We start from the raw sequence: 23,375 nt of genomic DNA on the forward strand, positions 1-23,375 counted from the left end.
TGATACTTAAGTCTTCCCAAAGGGAAGCGCCAGATCATAGGCATGTGCTCTGAGACCCTGGTGCAGGCACCATGGAGGCTGTGGTGGGGGCCTGGTGTCACGGGGAGGAGAGAGGGTTTGGAGGCACATAGGCCAGGACTGGCATTGCAGAGCCACATCGTCTCATCATGTGAACCTGAAGATGGGGTCTCTGAGTCTCATCTGGGAAAAGGTACAATAGGAGAAAAAGTTTAAGCCTGACATAATCTTCCTAATAGTCCTGGTGGGAGTGTAAATTAGTGTTACCTTGTGGGAGGGTAATCTGAAAATGGCTACCTGAATTTAAAATGCCCACACCCTTGACCTACAATTCTGCTTATAGAGATTTATGCTTCAGGCCGGGCGCGGTGGCTCATGCCTGTAATCCCAGCACTTTGGGAGGCCGAGATGGGCGGATCACGAGGTCAGGAGATTGAGACTATCCTGGCTAACAGGATGAAACCCCGTCTCTACTAAAAAATACAAAAAATTAGCCGGGCGTGGTGGTGGGCACCTGTAGTCCCAGCTACTCGGGAGGCTGAGGCAGGAGAATGGCATGAACCCAGGAGGCGGAGCTTGCAGTGAGTGGAGATCTCGCCACTGCACTCCAGCCTGGGTGACAGAGTGAGACTCCATCTCAAAAAAAAAAAAAAAAAAAAAGAAATTTATGCTTCAGATTTACTTGTGTATTCAAAATGACTTATCTACAAGGATGGTCATTGTAGCATTGCCTGTTATGTCAAAACATTTGAAAGCAACCTGAGTCAAAAGAGGACTGACTGGTCAAATAAACTGTAGCATATCCATTCAAGGGAATAGTCTGCAACTATTAATAAGAATTAGACAGCTCTATGATAAATGATTTGGAAAATGATCTAAGATGAATTGTTAAGAGAAAAGTCTAGATGCAGAGCAGTAAGCATATAAATGTTCTTTGTGTAAAACAGAATATGTATAAACATGCTAATGTATTCATACAATCTCTTTGGAAGAATATCCAATAAAGTGGTAATGGTGGTTGCCCCTGGGGAAGACTACTAGAGAACCTGGGAATGCCACACAGTTACTCAAGTCCCAAAGTAGACATTTATCATTTATCCTCAATTCATCCTCCCTCTCCTCCCCTCCCCTCCCCTCCTTTCCCCTCCCCTCCCCCTCCCTCCCTCTTTCCTTCCTTCCTTTCTTCCTTCTTTCCCTTCCCTTTTCTTTTCTTTTTCTTCTTTTTGCTTTCCAGCTAGTCCAGTAGCAGCTCCTGTTAATTCTCCATCTTCTTATTTAGATACACCCACTTCCTTCCCTCTGCATTCTGCCATCCATCCCAGACCACTGAAATAGCAACACAACGGGGCACCCTCCTTTCAGTCTTGACCCCTTCTAATGCCATCTCCACCCAGCAGTCAGTGTCATCTTTTAGAAACAAACTCTCCCATGGCTTTCTGTTGCAACCACAATAAAACCCAAGGGCCATGCTAAGGTACCTAAGACCACCTATGATGGAGGTACTCCTACTTTCCAACTTCATCTCAGCCATACTGACCACTTTTCTGTTCCCCAAATCAGCCCTTCCTGCCTCTAGGCCCTTAACTGGATGTCCCCGTTCCTTGAAATATTCTTCTCCAAGCTTTTCCAGAACTTACAAGTTTCCAACCTTCAAGTTTCAGGGTCTGTGTCCTCGCCAAGAATAGTGTCCAAGAACAGAATAGTGTTCTCACCAAGTTTCTCCCTGCCTTTGTCATGATCACTCTGGTTTTTCTCTCTTAGCATGTATCACAGGTTGTAATAATTGGTTGGTTAAAATCCCGCTACTGGATTTTAAGCCCTGTGAGGGTAGGATTCTTGTATATCTTGTCCACCTTATCCCCAAAGCCTGGCTCAGTGCCTGCCATGGAGCAGAGGCTGAATCCGTAACTGCTGAGTAGATGACCACCTGGATGAATGAATGGAATTGGAAATGAGTCCACTTTGGACTCTGGCCTGGAAGGTGGCTGGAGGGCCAGCTCCCCTGACAAAGTAGATTCAGGATAGACCAAGAAAGCCAGCTACCTGCACAACCTTGGTTACAGTAACAGAGGCTCTCGGCTGGTCCTAGCTTACGAAAAACAGCTCAGCCCTGACTTGCCCTGGATCATAGTGGTTAATACTTATCTTGGAACAAAACGCTCAGTGAACCTTTGCTTTCTACCCTTGGCTCTGGCTTTCACTAATCCCATTTGGTGCAGGAGTTGGAAAACTGGTCTTCAGGGCCTGCTCTCCAGGTGTCACCACTGTGGCCTTGTCATTGCTCCCAAAGGTGAGCAGGGAGCTTTGCTTCAGTCCCAGGCTGTGTCACTTAGTAAGTGACTGATCTTTAGTGAGAGTCTTATCTCCTGGAACCTCTTTTATTTTTTTTCTCCCGAACATATCTGTTCTGCTTTTATATAACTGGAATTAGCACAAAATTACCATGAGAAAATGCTGGCCTCAGCCTTATTCTTGGTCCCTTTAGGCTCTCATGTTCTAGAATTTATTGATTCACTCACTTGTTCCTTTAGGGTTTACTATGTAAGGACCCACTTGGTCCTTACTACATGCAGAACTCTGGGTCATACCAACACATTGTCATGGGTCAGGTTCTGCATGGAGAAAGTCGATTGGGAATGAGGATTGCAGGGCTGGGCCAACGGAGACGTGCAACCACAGTGTAGTCTCAGCAAAGACTTCAGCTGATTCCAGAGCAGCTCTAGGTTTGGGATGGTTGTTTAGAGTTTTCTTGAATTGAGCCAGAGGGGCTAAGCCTTCCTACTCCACATTGTCCAGTTGTTGGGTACAGACTGCCCCTGGGAAGAGGATGTGACCTTGGGCCAGGGGCTGTATTCAGCTAAGGCAATTCTGGAGAACTGCCAGCATTTCCAGCAACGGAGGAAATGCTCACCTCGGTCCAAGAGGAAGGATCTGGGCAGAGCACTGAGCATCTTCTGCACATGTTTCCTTGGCCTTGCAGAGATGGCAGTACCTGTCTTGCTCTTGTGGTTCTAGGCACGTTTGAATTCTAGTCCTGGCTCAACCATGTACCAGCTGGTCCCTGGACAAGCTCCCTCTCCTCTGTAACTGAGCGATGTCTTGTACCTGGTGAACCTTCCTCACGGTTAACTGTGGGATGCTTTGCATGGTTGTAGAGGGCCTTAAAGTGAGAGAAAGGACTTTGATGTGCTGAATATAGCAGTAAACACTCACCCACACATCTTGGTGGGAGCAGAGGTGGGCTTGAGTAGCTTAGACACCAGCCCAGCTGGGGTGTGGTAGTGCCACGTAGGCTGTGAAGAGCAGTACAGCTCTGGGACAGCGGGACTGCCATTCATACAAGGCACCGCTCTCACCTCCAATTGCCCCATGGATGGCTGGTCACTACCCTCCCGTTTCCCCCAAGAATCATGGGCATGCTTCCTGTGCACCACCTGACTCTGGCACTCTCTCCTTCCAGGTGACACAGAAGTTCTCCCTGGTGATTGTGCAGGGCCACCTGGTGTCAGAAGGTGTCCTGCTTTTTGGCCACCAACACTTCTACATCTGCGAGAACTTCACACTGTCTCCCACGGGTGATGTCTACTGTACCCGTCACTGCTTATCCAAGTGAGTTATCCACTTCTCCCAGCAGATTCTTCCCTGAGCCCCGTTCATCCTTACCACCCACCCCCACTATTCCCCTTCTCACCTTGTTCTTACAGTGGGCTTAGATTTGGGCCTGAAACTGAGCCGTGAGATAAAACAGAAGGACCTGCAGGCATAGGCCATCCATGGCCATGGTTCCCCTAAGCAGTGATCAGGACTGGGTACCAATGTGGCAGCTCCTCACGTCTCCCCTAATATGGAATGTCAGGACTTATGGATCAGTCCTTCAGTTATTTGCGTGGCTGAATTCAGTCGCCATTAACTTACTCACTCAACAACATGTTAGTTGCTCATTCTGCATAAGAAAATAGGCACTGCCCCTTTCTTCCGAGGGACTTAATGCAATCAGCAGCATGCACAGGTTCTTTCAGAAACTGTTGGCCGCACACTATGATTGTGGGACAAAATCTTCAGGGTTCAGGCTTGGAGGGATGGCCTGGGACTGGAGTGGTGGGGAAGAGCTGCCTGAGGAAGGGACCAAGATCTGGGTCTTGCAGAATGGGTGAGACTTGGGAAGAAACTTGAAGTCATTTTTACACTAACAAATACCAGAGGCCTTTGGCAGGAAATGCCAAGTTCTTTAGGATCAAGTGCAATTGGTCTATTTGGGTACAGTCAGCCCTTATTGTGCAATTCTCCTGTGTTGATGAAGTAAGGCCATTCAAAATCAAATTGACTGAACTTTTGCCAAAAGTCCAGTTGTCAAGTGTATGTTTTCACTTGATCATTGTCTTTGAAGATATTTGGATGAAGATTTCTTCGTGCAGAGATAGGCCTTGCCTTTTCCAGTTGACCCAGGTTCAGATAATGACAAGATGACTTCTTAGCCCAGTGGCTCTCAAACTAGCTGACACCTGTATCACCTGGAGGGCTTGTTAGCACACAGATCTCTGGGTCCTGCCCCACCCTAGTTTCTAATTCAGTAGTTCTGGGGCAGGGCCTGAGGCTTAATAAGTTCCCAGCTGATGCTGATTCTATTGCTGGTCTGGGACCACACTTTGAGAGCCACTGTTTTAGGCTACTGACAGAGGAGTCTAAGTCTTATCTGCCAATAACCAAGAACTTTAACTTCCAGTTGTCCTATCACTTCCAGCCTATGTAAGGAAGAAAGAGTTGAAGGAGTGCGGAAGAGTAGCTGTCAGCCCACCTTGGTTGATTTAGATCAAAATGCTTTAAAATGCTTGGCATTTTTCTCTCTGCTAATTTCCATATTTTATTCATACCAAACATTCACCGATTGCTGTGAGTCTTCTGTGCTTCTCCAAGGCAGGAGAAGCATAATTAACACTTGGCTTCTCATCCCATCTTATTGCTCATGTTTTATTGATACTGATCAATATGGACAATGGGCCTGCAGCTGTGCCTATCTGAGAGCCGATGAAAGCTTTCTACTCTATCCGTATGCATGGCGTGCCCCTGTGATGACTCGCATAATCCACTGCTGTGCTCTTCACCTCTGGTTTAGATAGATTTAGTGTTAGATAAGATCTTATTGATTAGGTAAATTGTGTTTATGAGGTGCACCTAATCATGATCAAATTCACTATATCTGCACTTTTAATAGAAGCCCAGTGGTCAGATTTTATGTACTCACTTGATTTGCAATGACAGACAAGGGAGACTTCTCATGTCTGAAAATGTACTTTTCTAGAATGCAAGTAGGAGTAGAGTGAGAACAAATTACTACCCTGGAATTGCACTGGGGAAGTACCCAGGTAGTTTTAGTCACCATACCTCAAAGAAGCATTTGTTAATCAGTGCTTTCTCTTCAGGGTCTCATCTAGTGCCCTAAGAAACTATTAGCACTCCTGGAGATGCAGTTCTGAGACAGACTATTAGATCATTCCAGATCAATGGGGATTAAGTCTTATTTTGACCATGGAGATTAAAGAAGATACATAAATAAGCTTGTTAAAAATAAAGCTAAGTCAAACCTGAAATGTTTCTGTAAAAGACTGCTATGGTTGAGTCAGTTGCACATTAGACCTTGAAAGAGCCTCTCCAATGTACCACAAAAACATCCAAAATCAGACTCAAGAACGTTACAGACTCCTTGACAGTAGTTGGACTTTGCACTTTGGAAATTTCCTCAGAAACTAACAGCCTTCTGAGAAGGTTAGCTTTTGCTTGTAGTAAGTCCCTTTCTTAGCTGATTAGGGTGGCTGTATTCATTTGCTAGGGCAGTCAAAAACTGGGTGGCAAAAAACAAACAAACACACACACGAAAAAAACAGAAATGTGTTGTTTCATAGTCCTAGAGGCTGGCAGCATGAAACCAAGGCAAGGCCATGCTTCCTCTGACTGCTCTAGGGAAGCCTCCTTCCTTGCCTCTTTCAGCTTCTTGTGTTTACAGACAATCCTTCGCATCCCTTGGCCTGGAGATGCATTGCTTCAGGCACCTGGTCATCTTGTCCCTGTGTCTTCACATCATCTTCCCTCTGTGTGTCTATCTCCATGTCCAAATTTTCCCTTTCTATAAGGACACCAGTCAGGTTGGATTTGGACCCATCCCAATGGCTTCATTTTAACTTGATTACCTCTGTAAATATCCTGTTTTCAAATACAATCACAGTGTGAGGTACTGGAGGTTAGGATTTCAACATATCTCTTTTGGGAGACACAGTTCTACCCATGACAAGGGCAGTCAAGCTCACAAGGCAGAGAATTTGATTAACTTGGTGGGAACCTAAGTCATCCAACTGGCTCTTTGTGATAGAGTATTTTAAAGCAGGTAATTCTTCCCCAAAAGTGAACAGTTTTAATGCATCATTTCTGTTTTATTCAGTTCAACAAATATTTATTGAAAATCTGTCTTATGCTCAGCACTATGGTGGACTCCATAGATGGAAGGAGTGAATTAGATGTGGACTAAATCTGGTAGACAGTTTACAATCTAGTGAATGTTTCTGGGTATAAATTCCAGGTATAATTCTGGCAATAGTCAGGTAACTTCAAATGTGGGCCAAATCAAAGAATGTTTTATCCTGAAATCCACTTCTACTATCAAAGAACAGGTCAACCAATATCATAACTACCATTTATCTCACTGTGATTTATCTAGTCAGAATATTGACAGTTATCCTAAGCACATGGACAGTTTTTGCAGATCCTGCTGGCAGTTATGCTGTGGAACAGTGAATGGCAGCCTCTGAACTATGGCAATGGCTCTACCCAAAGAGTATGGATCAGCTGCCCCTTCTACCCAGTACCCTTGGCTGCCTGAACTTCAATTCATTTTGTAGAACATGTATGGTGTAGTATTGTCAAAGACTCCCAGTCACAGCTGTGTGAATAATGTTACATATGATAGACCTCAATTTGGAGGTCAATTAGGGGAATCAATAATGTACATAATTTAGCTTTTCTGAGACTTTGGGTCTATCTGAGGATCCATCCTCTATATGGTTATTCAGTTTCTACAAGTAGGAGGAAAATGACTGTCTTTTCTCCTAAAAGCTCGTTACCATTTTCCAGAGCATTCTTCCATATGTCATCTGTGTTTCAGAGTTGCAGAAACAGTCAGCACAGAGCAAACTGAAAGCAGGGAGCCAGTGGTAGAGCTCTGTAAAAGCTAGGGAGCATTTCTGCCTCCAGGGAGAAAAGGCACTATTGAAAGAGCATGGGTGTTAAAGTTGGAGGACCTGGGTTTGAAACCAAGTTTCACCTCTTAAGGACCACATGACCTTGGAAAAATCTCACCTCTCTGGAATGCAGTTTCCTCATTTACGATATGGGAATAAAAATAAGTCATGCTCAGTATAAGGTTTCCTTATAAGGATCCAATTAAATAATGAATAGGGAAATGCTTGGCAGGCCAGAGAACATGACAGTCACTTAGCAAACATGCCCTGAGCTCAGGGGAAGATACAGAGGACAGAGAGCCATAGGCAAAGACCTGTGCCTTGCAGGGTCTGCAGGAGAGAGAGAACAGCCAGACATGCAGCTAAGGTATGGAGAATATTTTCTGTGGTTCCCACAAGCATGGCATGATGGGAGCATAGAGGAGTGGCCATGTCATCCCCACTAGTACCTTGACCTGGGATGCTGCTAGACCTAAGCCAAAGGCAGGAAGGAGAATTGTCTCTATGGCCTTACTGCGAGTCAGAGATGTGTAGGGGCAGCTCAGCTGAGACCCAGATAGAGGCATTAATAATGGACAAAGGACCTCAGCCAGCAGCAGGTTTGTATTAAAGCATCCTGGCAGAAACATTCAGAACCAAAGCTGCGTTTTGTGTTTGATCCATCCTACCACGATGCAGCTTAGAGAAGAGGGCTGGGAGGGTTGTTCTGAGAAGGGTCTGCAGAGAACCTGAGTCTGCAACCTCAAAGTCAAGCTGTTCAGGGGCCTAAGCAAGGGGCTCAGGCTGTGTCTCACTTGGGCAGGCTTCCCTGCTGCCCAGCACAAGTCAAAGCTCTTAGTGCTGCACATGCTGGACTGCCACTGACCATAGACTAGAGAATTCCCTCTGGGTCTGTGACTGCTGGGCCTCTCTCAACTTCCCCAAGAAGTGGGGCATGGAGGCTCCATGGGCTGCATTGCAGGCTGGGCCATGGGGACCACACTGGGAGCTGGGATGGGAGAAGCTGAAACAATTTCCTCACCCACTCCCTAACACCTTGGGCTGGGGCTGGGAGGACCACCTTGGGTCAGGGGCCCTTGTAGCCCTTGGCTCTCTGGGCCTGTGGTTGGCACACAGGCTTCTTGAGGGCTGGCGTGCTTGGGAGGCCTTCGTTTCTTAGTCCTGGCATCTTATCAGAATGGTTGTGGTTGTATACACAATTTAAGATGACTGCATGCCCCAGATGTTCAGAAATGTAACTGTCTATAACTGAAATCAACTTTATTTCTCAAGCTCCCATGTGTCCAGATGATGAAAAGCTTCATATGATTAGCTCAAGGCATTTCAGTTATTTCCAGTGTACAAATTGTTCTCTTTGGGAATAAATATTTGGACAAATTTATTATCCTCCCTTTCCCCTCCTCTCTTCTGCTTCTCCAGGAGGAGGGGTCACTCTGAGATCTTTCTGGGAAAGCCTCCTGCACACCCCTCATAACTCTCCAAGGGACCTCATCTCAGGACTGCCTGATGCCTTGCTGGAGGCATGCCTCTGTTCCTCCAGGTGCCTGGGAGGTGGGTCCCACATCACACGTGGGTCCCTTCTCTGCCTTTTCAATGAGTCCCTTACCAGCTCTCCAAGATTGCTTCTCACTACTCAAGGCCTGGCATGGGAATTTTAAGATGGACCCCCTACATTTTCTGTCTCCAGCCTGGGTCTTGCAAACTGAATGAGCTCTGGCTTTCAGGAAGTTATTTCTGCTGTGTGACTGAGCAATCGCTTCAGAATTCAGTACACCTCTTTGTCCTGGGCTGGGTATACCCAGCAACTCAGGCCTGTGCCTTTGTATGGTCTGCAGAGGAGAGAGACCAATCAGACATGCAGCCAAGGGGCAAAGGATATTTGCTGTGGTTCCTGTTAGCATTGATGCTGGGAGCACAGATGAGTGGCTATGTCATCCCCACCAGTACCTTGACCTGAGATGTGGTTTGACCTAAGCCAAGGGTAGGAAGGAGAATTACCACTATGGCCCCACTGGGAGTCAGAGATGTTTAGGGGCAGCTCAGTTGAGAGCCAGATAGCTCTCAGGGCTGCCAAAGATGTGGGGGAGGCAGGCCAAGGGTCCTGAAGAGCTCCCTGGTTTGACACCAGACATCACTCTGCAGTCTCAGTGAGAGCCTCACTCACCTCTGAAGAGACCTCATCCTGAAGGTTGCCAGGGCCCAGGCCAGGCTGGGCAGCCTCTCAGGATGCAGGCGCTGTGCAGATGAGCTCCAGGTGCTGTCCTCATGCCTTGCCAGCAGCCTCTCTGCCTTCCTCTGCTCCCCTCCCTCCTCTTCCCTGTGGTGCCTGACCCCTCCTAACTCAGGTTTGCATTCAGTCTCACAGTCACCTGGCTTCCCTCAAACCTCCCTGCCAAGTGCTGTGTACTCCCCAATCCTGCCATGAAGGGTCTGAGTCCTGCCAGTCCCTGTGGCAGCCACAGGTCACACCTGACTCAGTTACCTTGTCCAGCCTGTCAGCCCTGCTACGGAAAGAGGTCATTCAATACAAAACAAGAAGACCTGGGCAGAGGGACTAAGGTGTATGGCACAGCAGGCATCCTGGGGCTGAGACTGTCATGCCTGGGCAGAGGTAGCTGGCACAGGGCCAGGCTGGACATGGGGGAGCCAGGGAAGAGAGGCCACAGGAACCCACGAGGGCTCCTGGGCATGGTTTACAGTCACGCACAGGACCCATGAAGCCCTCCCTGCTGGCCCCCACTCTCACCCAGGGGCCTTCTCACCCCGACTCTCATGCCCTTTGTCAGCATCATCCTGGAAACTGTGCCGTCATATTGCTGTCCCCTGGCCTGGTGAGGCTGACACCCCACCCTGTTCCTCCAGGGCAGGGCAGCTTTTACGTGTCAGCGGCCAGTGCCAGAGCTGACATGGGCAAGCACTCAGCAAGGATTTCTCAGATGAGTAGGGCTAGCACACTGGTTGGCAGTGACCACCGCACCTCTCTGATGTGTCCTTGGAAATGTGGGTGGGGCTGGCGGAGGGCAGGAAGAGGAAGAAGCCTGCACGTGTCCTCACTCTGATGTCTGAACATGTGCCCTGCATGCTTGTTTCCTTTTCAGCATCAGCGATCCGTTCATTTTCAACCTGTGCAGCAAAGACAGGTCCACTGACCATTACTCGTGCCAGTGCCACAGCTACACTGACATGCGGGAGCTACGGCAGGCTCGCTTCCTCTTGCAGGTAAGCACACTGGGTGCTGGCACGCCTGGGGCCTGTGAGAGGCAGGGCCATGGGACAGGTGGTCCAGGAGCCATCCAGAGACACACCTCTGTGACTCTTCTTTGTGCCTATGCACAGCCCAGTGCCCTTAAGGAGACACCCACTTGTTCCCTGGGCTTATGGTGGCCCTGGTCCCAGGTGGGAATTCTGACTTCTGCTGCACTCTGCAGTCCCTGCAGTTGGCTGTTGGGCCTTTTGCTGTGTCTTTTAGGATTTAGCTGCTTCGCTGTTTTGCTCTTGACATAGCCCAGAGCTGCCTTGGAGATTTAGGAATACAGGGCAGGACAGATACATTGCCTCCTAGTAGAGCTGATGACTGGGAGTAGAGTGCCCTCTGCCCTGCCCTGCCCTGCCCTGCCCTGCCCACAGGTGTAAGACCTCCCTTGCTGACATACTCTCCCCCTTTCTCCCCAAGGTGCTCGCCTATTGCCAAGTTCCTGCTTGGCCCTGTTTCTGGGGCCAACTGTTTTAGGGATCTCCCAGCTGCCCCCTCCAACCAGGATCTTTCAGTGCCTCACCCATGCCTTCAAGGGCTTAGCCAGGCATGCAACAGAGACGTTGGCTCCTTTCAGAGGAAAAGCTCAGCCATAAGCTGGTCATAACCTCCCATTTCTCATCCCACTTCACAGATAGATCACACTTTCTAGAAACATCACCTAAGCAGCAAAGGGAGTAGGGTAAACTTCAGGGTCCCCCAGTGACATCAAACACATCTTGCCTTCATTACCCCAAGCTCAGCAATAGCAAAGCTGCATCCCCAGCCCCTGGGCCTCCAGGGCAGCTGGCAGAAAAGGGGATCCCGGGGACCATGTGACAGGAGGGGCAGGATCTCTTCCCACCCTCTCTACAGCGTCACTGTTAGTTCCAAAGGCCAGCAAGAGAGCAGTGCGTGGCCTAGATGAACTAGATATTTTTCATTTGTAAATCTATTTTCTGTAGGTAGGTCATTGATTCATCCAGTGACCCCTCCTTCAAGAGGGCTCATTATCATTCTCTGAAACTGAAGCTCAGGGAGGCCTTTAAGGTGGGGGAATTCCTGAAAGGCCCCAGCTGCCCTCCTGTCAAGGGTTTGCCAGCAGCTCCACTCTAGCCCTCTAATGAGCACTCTTCCTCCCTCTGCTGCTTTTGCCTGCAACACAGTTAGTTCTTATTTTGCCTGAGCTTCCTGAGGGCCTTTGCAGGGTGAGGGAGCAGGAAGAGCCGAGTGGAAGTAGCAGCCGTGCCCTGATGGTTCTGGGCAGTGCTGCTGGGTCTGGGCCAATCTACCTCAGCTCTGCCACATTAGCTCCTGTGGGCACCTCTCTGGTTTCCTTGCCCTTCAGTGAGCAGGAGGCCATGTCCTGCCTTTCCACTATTATACATACAGCACTGAGTACAATTTTAGGCACAAAGTAGGTACTCAAAATTATTTTTTATGATTATATGTCTACCTTACATGTTATATAGAGTAGCAGATAGGTATCAGTCAGTGGGGTATATTCCCCCCAGTACATAGTGATTGTTTCCAGAGGGTTGGTTCACCTGAAGTGGTGGAAGCCAAAGGGAGAGCTTTTTGAGCAAGGCCACCATTTGTCCATCCCTGGATTCTCCCAGGAGAAAGGCAGAGCTTGGCACTCAAGGTATCCAGGGCAAGCTGTACCCTCCACAAATTCTGCATTCACTTCCTGTTTTGCACATTATTTATATTTCTATTTGTAGAAAAAAATCTAAGAGTCTCCTGTCCACTAGCAGAGGAGAGAAGCTATGCAACATCCTTGCAGATACCTTCTTTCTGCTCAGGAGAGTTAATGAACTGGACTTTGAGAACTCACTTCCAGCCAGGTAGATGCAGGACAGGACTCTGCTATTGGGTGCAGTACCCATCTCTGAGTCTGAACCTTACCCCACCCCATCCTTCCCTCCATGTACAGGTCTCACCTCTCCCTAACTCTCCCTTCAGCCCTGGGAATTCTCTTTCCTTGGCCTCATCTCATCCCTGAGGCTTATCTTATAGGTGACTCACTCTATCTCTTATTCCAAGTTTATTATTTACATAGCTTGGAATAGAAGGGAGTTAGAGAGGAAACAAGGATGGGAGAAAAAAAAAAAAAGAAAAGATAATTATGTGAATTTGATTTAGGCATTAAGGAAGTACCCCTGACAAAAACCTTACTATGCCAGTGGGGCCACATCAAAATGGCCTGGGCAGGGGGCCCTGTGCTGCTTAAGTCTGTAGATCAACCCATGATGCTGCCCAGCTGCACCCACTGAACTAGCTTCCCTAGCGTTTCTGGTAAGGTGACCCCCTGACTCACCCATGCCATAACTCAGAAGTGAAAATGTCTGAGGATGGCATGGGTGCTTTCTCTCGTGTCTGCCTCACGCTTGCCCTGGGAGTGGGCCTTTTGCTTCCTGCTTCAACAGAACTTGAAGCTGTGGTCAGGCCCCCTGCCCTCCCACACATTCTGCGGAAGCATCCCATCCCTGTCACCAAGGTCTTCCCACCGTGGGAACTCAAAAGGACCACCCAGGAAGGGTCTTCTGACACGGAGACCCCCAATGACCCATTTCCAGCGGCTTTGTCACCCTGGGGCATCTCTAGTCCACAAAATATCAGTAGCATTAAAAGGGGCTTCTCTTCACAGGAGATCGCCCTGGAGATCTTCTTCCACAATGGATATTCCAAGTTTCTTGTCTTCTACAACAATGATCGGAGTAAGGCCTTTAAAAGGTAAGAGCTTGAAAATCCTCCTTCTGAGGAAACTGATCCTGAACTGAGAGCAGAGGGGCAGAGGACACTCAGCTCTGTGCTCAGGAAAAGTGTTCTCAACCCACAGTGAACGCCACTCAGGCTGGGCCCAGGGAGGCACCACTGGCCTACAGAACTGCGAAGTCATGGAATTGATGTACGGGAACAGGCAGAGAAGGCCCTTCCTTCAGTCCTAGGAAGCAGGCTCCATTTTCCTGAACTGAAGTGGCATAGAACAGGAAGCGAGAAAAAAATTACACAGCTACAACAAAGTTAAGGAACTGGCTGTTTAATGGGCCTTCCAGAATGTTCTGGCTTTATTTTCTAATTTTCCAAGTAATTTTTTTGGCTTAATCTTTCTTTCTGATCCCAGTTGCCAATTTTAGTTTCTCCAATTTCGTATTTCATTGGAAGGAATTCCAAACAACTGATTTCCCACATGTGCACTGAACATGTTTTTTCTTAAAGAGAGAAGCCTGCTGTTTTAGTTAACTTCTCTTTCTCCAGATGGATCAATTTAAGAAATCTAAGCCAGTGTGTAAGTTCTTAATACCATGGTTATTTGTTTTTATTACCATTAAGGTTATAGATCAGTAGATTGGTTTGTAGTGAATCTAGAAAGAACAGAAAGGAAGGTCAGTTCCTCATCATTATAGACCACAGAGAGGCTGATTAACAGAGGGAGTGGTTATGTGCTGCTCCACGTGGGCTGGAAGTTCTGAGGTGAGATTTGATATCCCCTGGCCAAGGAGCCCATTTTGTGCTCAGAAATTCAAGCCCTGCCTTCTAGTGGCCCTGTGGAACTGTCACCTAGGGCCCACTACTGCATCCAAGAGGCAGGGCCAGGGTGGAGAAAAACAACTGTAGAGAGGCTTTTGTGCTAGTTCTAGGCGTACTTCCTTTGACTCAGGTGAGCCTGCTCATGTGGTTCTTCCACGCTGCTGCTAGATTTCCCCCTAAAATTATATTCAAGGCCTAGTTTAGACCAAACCAAAGAAGCAGACATGCAACCCATTAAACTTGATTCATTTCCCCCTATGGTTTCTGTTCATTAAACAAAGTTTTTCACAGTTGATCTAGAAATCTTACACCTCCACAGCTCAGGATGTGAAGGTGGCCTAATGCAGACTCCATAACCACTACCCCACTCGGCTCAAGGAGCCTGGCATTAAGATGGCATTTGTCCTCACAGCAACACACTAGAATGTACAGCAGGGTTGTTGACATTGGCAATGTTGTCAAGTGCCTGGCCCAGAGGTGGTACCTCACACACACTACCTAAGTAATTATTGTTTTATTGTTGCCATTGTTGGTATTAAGGCAATAGTGTGTAATGCCAGAGAGTGCTGAGGGTTGCCTCAGAGGTACACCCAGGCCTGGTGTTCACGACCTGGTGGCAGGATGGAGCGAGGGGAAGCAATAATGAGCCCAGCTTCCTGCCTGACTCCGGAAATGCCTCTGCAGCAGGAGAAAGGGTCTTGACTCTGCTGATGGAATTATCTCTTCCCTTTTCATGTAGCTTCTGCTCTTTCCAACCAAGCCTGAAGGGGAAAGCCGCCTCGGAGGACCCCCTCAATCTAAGGTAATGGTGGATAGCCATGCTCTCTGGGCATGGCACTGCCCTGGCTTTGACGTTCATTCTCTGCCTCATCCCACTCTAAAGAAGTCTTGCAGAGAGCATGCCCAACTCTTTCCTTCATTCTTCTCTCTCCTATTCCTATACATCCTTCATCCTACTCTTGAAATTCCTTCTGCCAGTTAAACCTCTGTGAACAGACTTGAAGTCTCACATGCCCTGTGGCTTTTTCAGACCCAAGTGGCAGGAAGCCATCCTCTGCCTTTGGTGACTGGGCAGGTGGCACAGAGGTGTGGAGTCAGGCCCAGCCTTGGAGGTCAGGCCCTCCCATGGGGGTGTGTGAGCAATCCCATGATGTCCCTCCTGTGATGAGGGTTTCTGAACGCTTAGAAGCTAAATTCATACATGATGGTGTGCGAATCAGACGTTAATTTAGGAATCTGTGCTATGGGGTGTCTCTCCCAGTGAATGAATTGCTTGCAGTCCCCACCCCATGTCCCCTTTCCAGCTACCCAGTTCTCTGGAAGGCAACTTTGGGATCAGTAGGTGTTTTTATTTCAGTTGGGGTGAGAATAGAAGAAGGTGGTAGCTGGTTTTCTCCAGGAATGTGTGGGGACCAAGCAAGGAGGTGTCACCAGGAATGACATCCAAGATATTTATAATCAGTATAAAATGGGTCTCACTAATTCCTTCAAAATTATTTATCAATAGCTTGTGATACATGGTATTTGCTTGTTGATGGAGCAACAAGCAAATAGAAAAAAAAAAAAAATCCCCTGTCCTTATTGAGTTCACATTCTCACCAGGAGGACAGACATAAACCAATACAAATGAGTAAACTATAAAGCATATTAGATAATTATAAGTGTAAGTATAAAAAACCAAGCAGATAGAGGTGGACATTGAAATCTTAGATAAGGTGGCAAGCGAAGCCCTTATCAAGAGAACAATCTTTGAATTAAGACTTGGCCGGGCGTGGTGGCTCACTCCTGTAATCTCAGCACTTTGGGAGACCAAGGTGGGCAGATCACCTGAGGTCAGGAGTTCAAGACCAGCCTGGGCAACATGATGAAACCCTGTTTCTACAAAAATACAAAAAATTAGCCAAGCATGATTGCAGGTGCCTGTAATCCCAGCTGCTTGGGAGGCTGAAGTGGGAGAATCACTTGAACCCAGGAGGTGGAGGTTGCAGTGAGCTGAGATCGCCACTGCACTCCAGCCTGGGTGACAGAGCAAGACTCTGTCTGAAAAAAAAAAAAAGGTGGAGAAACGTGTTATGCAGTTAATTGAGAAAAGAGTGTGTCAGACCCAGGGAAGAGCAGGGCGTGGCTGAGGCTTATAAAATTGGAGGGCAGGGAGTTAGTTGGGGTGGAGGTGAGGGAGGTCACAGGGGGTAGTTGGTGCAAGATTCTTATGTCAGCTTTTATTTCAAATAGATGGGAAGCGTTGGAGGATTTTAAACAGAGGGATGATGTGAACTGACATATTAATAAGAATCACTCTGGCTGCTGTGCCAAGAATAGACTGGAGTGGGTCAAAGGCAGAAGCTGGAGACTAGTTAGGAAGTTATTGCTGGAGGCCATTGCAGTAATCCAGGTGAGAGACGATGGTGGCTTGGATCAGGAACATGACAGCAAAGATAATGTGATGTGATCAGATTATGGACATGTTTAAAGGTACATTTGATGGGATCTGATGACAAATCAAGTGTGGGAAATGCATGTAGGTGAGAGAGGACTTAAGGATAAGACAGAGGATTTAGGCTTCAGCAATTGGAAAATTAAATGGGGATGATCACAGGAAGAGTGGCTGTAGGGCCACTGTGGCTATCTGAAGCTCAGATTTAGACATGTGAATTTTGAGATGACTATCATACATCTCAAAGCATCATAGAGCTATTGGGCATATGAATTTGGAGTTCAAGAGAGAGGTTCAAGTGAGACATAAATTTAGAATAATGTTTAAAGTCATGAGAATGGGCAAGATTATCAAGAATGCATGCACATGGAAAAGAGATCAGAGGACTGTGCCCTGGGCACACCAACCAGCTGGGCAGGGCCAGCTGAAGAGATGGGGAAGGAGTAGCCAGAAAGGTAGCAGAAACTGTAGGTGTGGAGGACGTCCTGGAAGCCAGGTAGAGTGACTCAAGGTGGGAGTGGTCAAGTGTTGTTGATTGGTCAAGTGTTGTTGATAGTCCAAGTGGGATAAGAACTGAGAAATGACCATTGAGCTTTGTAACATGAGAGTCATTGACGACCTTCAATAGACTAATTGCAGTGGTTGCCAGCAGAGGCTCCTATTGTGCCAGGCACTTACCCTTTATAGATTGTGGTGAAGTGCAAGGCATGCCAGGGTATGGTCCAGGGGACCCGGGCAGCAGTGGGTCGCTGGAGTTGGGGTGGCTGTTTACCAACTGTAATGGGCATAGTTTAATAGTTCAACAACAGGATAGTCCTAATTGTGCATATCTGCTGAATCTCAGCCCTGCTGATCTCATATTGTTTATGTTTCATATAAGCCTTTATATTCATATTTGGATTTCTTAGCACTGTTTCAGTACAAGGTAAAAAGCTATTTCAAACTAATTGAAGCAAAAAAAGAGGATTCATGATCGCATCTACCTGAAGGTCAAAAATGGTCTGGCTCCAGGCATGGCTGGACCGCTAGGCACAAGTAAGTCTGCAGGAAGTGGTGGCTCTTCCTTTCTCAGGGAGGATTTTACTTGGCTTGGCTCCATTTCTCATAGGCGTTCTCATCACGGGGTCACCGATGCCCCCAACAGCTCCAGACTGACAGTCAATCACGCAGGAATCCCGCCACACACCATACATGCTCTATCCCGGTAACTTTAGCAAAACTTCCCAAACTGTCATTTTCCCCAATTAGGTTAATTACATGCCCATCCCAGAACCAATCAAGTGTTTTCATTGGCTGGATCAGAGGGATGCACCCACTCAGCTTCTGGGGATAGGGTCAGTCCCACCCAACTACATAGACCAAATTGAGGGGAGTATGTTTCCCTGAGAGAATGACGGTTCTTTTATCCACAAAGGGGTGAGAACTGAGGGTGTCAGCAAAAGCAGGTGGCCGCACATGGTTCCACGCAGAGGGAAGTTCTGAGCCATGGCGCTCATGGGCTGCAGATGGTTTTCTCTCTCCCTGGAGCAATGCTGCATCAACCGTGACACACATCACTTCACTGAGCCCCATTGTCTCTGCAGCTCACCATTTGATGAACCTATTCTGTAATGTCACTCAGTGACAACATAGCTGTCCCTATGACTGTGGGTAGCTCTCTGTCCATTATTTGTCTTTTCTCCTCAGAATCTTAGTGGTGCCTTGCCTGGAAACACATACCTTCCTCCACATACTTTCTACTCCAAATAGAGAGGGGCAGGTAGAGGAGGGGCAGAGGGAGGAATGCAGAAGAGGAGCTTACCCCCAGCTGTGCCCACTAAGTTAGAGGCCCCTCAGAAATGATTGCCAGGTTGGAGGAAGATGATGCTCTGTGGATGAGTCAAATGTCTGGAGATTACTCCTTACTCATCCCCAGGTTGATGATGACCTGCAATGCCAACCTGTGTACCACCTTGCTTCTGTGGTACAGTTGAGCCCCATTCTGATTTTATTTCCAATGTGATTATTTTTGCCATCATGGCTACCTGATCCCACTGGAGCAGGGTCTTCCAGGGCTATGCTGGGTCATGCCTGGCACAGTCTCAGCACAGCTCCAGGTTGGAGACCCTTGGCGAAGCTTCTGGGGTCATCTAGGAACAGTGCTTGGTGCTCCAGAGGAATGCTCATCTCAGTTCATGGAAGGAGAGCCTCAGCAAAATGCGGACAGCCTGCAGAGTGCTGACCCTCGGCTCTGAGGCCACCCACGCAGTGAGGGCATGTGGCAAGACTGTGCTAAATAAACAGCCCCAGGCTTCAGGATCAAGCTGACTTGGACTCATAGTAGGTGCCCAGTAAATTGTAATCCTTCTATCTAATTTTAGAATCACCTGATGTGTGTTTGGGCATGTTAACAGAAGAATTGATTAAAAGCAGGTGGCTCTCCTTGCTCTCAGCTCCTCAGAGTGGCCCCCTTTCCAGCCCTTCTCTTGCCAGACCAATTGTGGCTTCAGGAGCTCCAGGATGGGAAGGCAGTGGTGGCCCTCAGCCTTAGGAGGGCTTGGCTGGCCACTGACATATGCCTGGAATGAAGCTGATGATTTTTCTTTTGGATCACCGAAGGCAATAATCATAGAATGAGTCTTGAAAAATGCCTAGCTGCTTGTTAGTCACTCTAATGAACATGGACTTCTTACCTATAAAGGAGATGTGTGTGCCATTCTGAGGGTTTTCCACTGGCCCATGAACCTCGGCTTAGGCTACAGATTTTCATGCCCTAAACCTTCAGCTTTTGATGACTCATGTGGCTCCTTTGAACACCATCCCACACAAACAGGAAATCAGAGCTTTTGGTACCAGAGTTTTGCTGAGGCTTTCAGTGACAATGGTTGCCTCCATAACTATATATATACTAAGGAGGCTCTCTGGGCCTGAATTCCAAGTAGAAAATACTTGGAAAGCCTGCATGAATCCTGTCCCCATGGTACAGGACTGAACCTTTTGAAGACAGCATGGTAGCCTCTTCAGACTTCTGTGGGGTGCAAGGTTCTGCAAGCCGACAGGGCCTTCTAACATATGCCAGCTAGAGCTGTTGGGTGAGTCCTGCTCTGTGGTGTTGAATACCGGCAGGATTTTTGAGATGTAAAAAGACCAATCAGAAAAGGAGAAATGATGGCAGGAACTGCAGGGAAAGGGGGCAGCTAGCTGGAATGCACTTGTGGATAAACACACATCCTCACACTTAAATGTACTCATGTCCTTCCAGAAAGGGCTACACACAGCTTCAAAATTAAACACAGGGTACAACCATCCTTTAACAATTACCCAACACTCCTTTAAAGGGGAAAAAATAGATGTGGTCATGTGGAGTGATTTAGTTACTCTAATTGTCCTGAGACTAAGAAAACTAAAACAAACAATCATGTTGGCTTATATTATTTTCCAGGGATAGATAATAAGAAACAGGCTTTTGCGATTTTTTTTTTGTTTTTTTTTTTATTTCTGGAACATACTTTCTCTTGGTGCTGAATATCAAATTTGGTTCTCTCTAAAGGATCGTGGGTACCAAAGGTGTCAATTCCTTTTTAATAAAACATACAAAAAGAGTGCTGGGGAACATAATTCTCTGTCAGTTCTCTGCATGAATGGGAGCCTAACATTCGCACTTATTTTTGTACAGGCATTTCTTTGGGAAGCTAACAATACCTGGCTCAGTTACATTGCTTTCTAATGACCTCAGTTCATACTAAGCCCAGAGTTTAGAAAACTCAGAGAAATACAAGGCTAGGATGCCTATCTGATTCTCTTTCTCTCAAATCTCTCTTGGGCTCAGCACATATTTTTGGATAAACTGGTACATCCACCATGTCATTGAGGAAAAAGCATCCCCAGGCTGGAGAAAGCTATTGGGTGTGAGATGGTGCTTGTATTCAGGGCCTGATTGTACCTGGGTGTTTGCAGTTCCTAAAATCATTCTTAATTGTATAAATTCTTTACATATAATGTTTAGAATGAAATTTATTTTGGGGGTGCAAAGATTTACAGTTGAACATTTTCAGTTTATTGTTTCCTTTAGAGATTATCTTTTAAAGATAATGAAAGACAAATAATTTAGAAAACCAGCCGTAAGAACCTATGCGATTCCCATGAGAATATGACCTTCCATGATAATTAACCACACCCCAGAGGCACCACAGTTAGCTGGGGGGAGGCTAAAGTTCAAGCTCCCCTTCCTAGCATTTCTCCTCCTTCAATCCTGCCCCCTAGAGATTCATGCCATTGGCTACAGATCCGTAAGGTACACAATTGCTTAACTGGTAAAGGTAGTGCCGGCTCCACCACTGAGTAGAGAAGCATGGTCCTTGGATTTCTTGCTGTACTAAAGCCCTGGGAGCACAACTGTGGAGACCAAACTACTCATATCCTGTGTCTATACTGGAGTCACTGGGATCAGAGGCAAATGGCACCTGGCTGCAGACTCAAAATGAGAGTGACAGCCAGTGCTGCAGCATCTAGGAGCTTGTTCACACAGTTGGCTTTGTGAGCCATGAGCATCCGAGCCCTGGCCATTCTGCCTAGGTCATGCTCAGACCTTGGCCCTGGCCCCATTCCATGTTCATCTTTGTCTGGCTGTACTAGGTTCATGCCTCGTCTCTGCTGTATCCTTAGCCGTAACCTCAGATCCCTTCCAGGGCAAAAGCCTGATGCAAGCCCCAGTCACTGCAGCAAGCCTGCCCTTTTTCCTTCCAACTCTACCCAGCCACATTGCTTCCACAACCTTTATACTCCCACACCACCAGGGGTGGGGAACAGGTGTGCAAATGCCCAGGAATGGTGATGAGCAACCCACTGGTTCAAGGTTTCTTCCATCCTAGTTGCCCCCTGTGCCCAGCTACCTCCAGAAAACCTGGGACATAGAGAATTCATGCAGTTTCTATTTATTTTGCAACTTTTTCAGGAATCTGCAAGAATAAGATCAACAATAGGAAATTTTAGATTAGCCGGCTGAGCCAGGGTTAAGGTGCCTGAATTGCCTTACTCTGTGCCTCAATTGTATCTCTAGGCTGACTCGTTGTTTTAGTTTCTCACTTTAAGCTTGCCATAGTGCCTCATAAATCAGCACCGGGCAGATGTATAAGGATCTATTGATTGTTGCATCTAGGCTGTAAGATTTTTTTTTTTATTTTTATTTCAAAATATTGATTCACAGTTGCAAAAATAGTACAGAGAGACTCTGTACACCTTTCACTTAATATCCCCCTCTACCATGGTTACATTTTATATAGCTATAGCACAATTTCAGAACCAGGACACTGACACTGGTACATGTGTATGCATAGTTCTTTGTCATTTTATCACATGTAGATTTGAGTAACCACCACCAAAATCGACATACACAGTTATTTTATCACCACAAAGATATCTCTGTGCTACCACTTTATAGTTAAGTCTACCTCCCTGTCTTCTCCTACCATCCTTAAATCCTGGGAATCATGAATCTGTTTTTCATGTCTATTATTTTTTCATTTAGAGACTGTTCTATACATGGAATCATAGAGTATGTGACTTTTGGAGATCGGCATTTTTTTTTTTTTAACTGAGAATAGTGCCATTGAGATACATTCAAGTTGTTGCATGTATCAGTGGTCTGTTCCTCTTTATTGCTGAGTAGTATTCCATGATAGAAATATACCAGCTTGTTTAACAATTTGTGCATTGAGCAAAATTTGGTTGTTTCCATTTTGTGGTCATTACAAATAAAGCAGATTGTTTACATTTATTATAATTATCAAAATGTTAGAATACAAGTCTGCCATTTTATTTTTATTTTTTGTTTTTTTCCTGTTGTTCATTTCTCTGGTTTCTGTTTCCTGCCTACCTATGAACCACTGAAAGATTTGTTAAAATCCTACCTTATCTATAGTATTTTTAAGCATGTTTTTCTACATAACTTTTTGTATAAATTGGGATTGCTTGAGGTATCTTAGTCCATTTGCATTGCTATAAAGGAATACTTAAGGCTAGGTAATTTATAAAGAAAAGAAGTTTATTTGGGTCATGGTTCTTACAAGGTGTACAGGTGCCAGCACCTCCTTCTGGTGAGGGCTTTGGGGTATAGGTGCTTCCACTCATGGTGGAAGGTGAAGGGGAGCAGGCATCACATGGTGAGAGGAAGAGAGAGAGAGGAGAGGGAGGTGCCAAGGTCTTTTTAACAATCAATTTTCAACAGGATCTAATACAGTGAGAACTCACTCATTACCAAAAGGATGGCACCAGGCCATTCATGAGGGACTCACCCCCATGACCTTCCATTAGGCCCCACCTCCAACACTGGAGATCAAATCTCAACATGAGGTTTGGAGGGGGCAAATGCCCAAACCATATCAGTATCTCATTATACCTACATAAACTTATCACAGACTACTGGCATTGAGATGTCCTAGTCCGAGTGAAATGTAGAGGCGTAAGCCTTTTAAGTCTTAAAGTCTTAAATATTTAGTTGTCTATAATATATAATCTGTAATTTTCTTAAATTTTTTTCTATATACATTTTAAAAACCACATCAAATATTTCCGAAAGTCATTTTCACACACAGGTGGGCTAAAGCTAAGGGAGGTGAAGTGAATTTGAGAAGCAAGTCGGTGACTTGGCCAGGTCCGGCGAGCCTGGTTTCCAGAAGATCACACTTGCCACTCTGTCTTCTCTTAACTGGGGGCTTCTCCTCTTCAGAGTCGTTTATTCTGTTAGCTGAGTAGTCTTCAAGTTTTTGCCACAGCTAGTCTAGGAAGATGTTGAGCGTATTCTGGGGATGGAGACACAAGAGGGTGAGGCAATTGCTCTAGGCCACAGAGGCAAACACAGCAAGGGCAGAGGTCACACCAGCTCACCAAGGTCATGCCTGGCCTTCAGGATGGTCAGGTTAGTGTGAATAGGAGTTTTGTTGCATTTGAG

The 23,375-nt window shown here is 46.6% G+C and overlaps 2 protein-coding genes across 7 annotated transcripts in view; one reads left to right on the forward strand and one right to left on the reverse strand.

The window, feature by feature from the left end:
* Window positions 1-23,375, forward strand: part of WDFY4 (WDFY family member 4) — a 303,041-nt gene that overhangs the window by 207,461 nt on the left and 72,205 nt on the right. The window contains exons 44-47 of the mRNA XM_024254223.3: window positions 3,479-3,627; window positions 10,346-10,466; window positions 13,130-13,215; window positions 14,753-14,815. Coding sequence (XP_024109991.3) covers window positions 3,479-3,627; window positions 10,346-10,466; window positions 13,130-13,215; window positions 14,753-14,815 — 419 coding nt within the window. The remainder of the gene's footprint in view (window positions 1-3,478; window positions 3,628-10,345; window positions 10,467-13,129; window positions 13,216-14,752; window positions 14,816-23,375) is intronic.
* The window catches only part of LRRC18 (leucine rich repeat containing 18), a 30,031-nt gene continuing 29,103 nt past the window's right edge, over window positions 22,448-23,375 (reverse strand). For 4 of the 6 annotated variants that reach the window (XM_054522302.2, XM_054522301.2, XM_054522303.2 and 1 more), the window contains one exon: window positions 22,448-23,226. In XM_054522302.2, the coding sequence (XP_054378277.2) occupies window positions 23,205-23,226 (22 nt within the window). In that variant the 3' untranslated portion in view covers window positions 22,448-23,204. The remainder of the gene's footprint in view (window positions 23,227-23,375) is intronic. The other 2 variants (XM_054522304.2, XM_054522306.2) reach the window with 1 other exon arrangement.

The sequence above is a fragment of the Pongo abelii genome, chromosome 8, assembly GCF_028885655.2.
Source record: "Pongo abelii isolate AG06213 chromosome 8, NHGRI_mPonAbe1-v2.0_pri, whole genome shotgun sequence".
Classification (NCBI taxonomy): Eukaryota; Metazoa; Chordata; class Mammalia; order Primates; family Hominidae; genus Pongo; species Pongo abelii.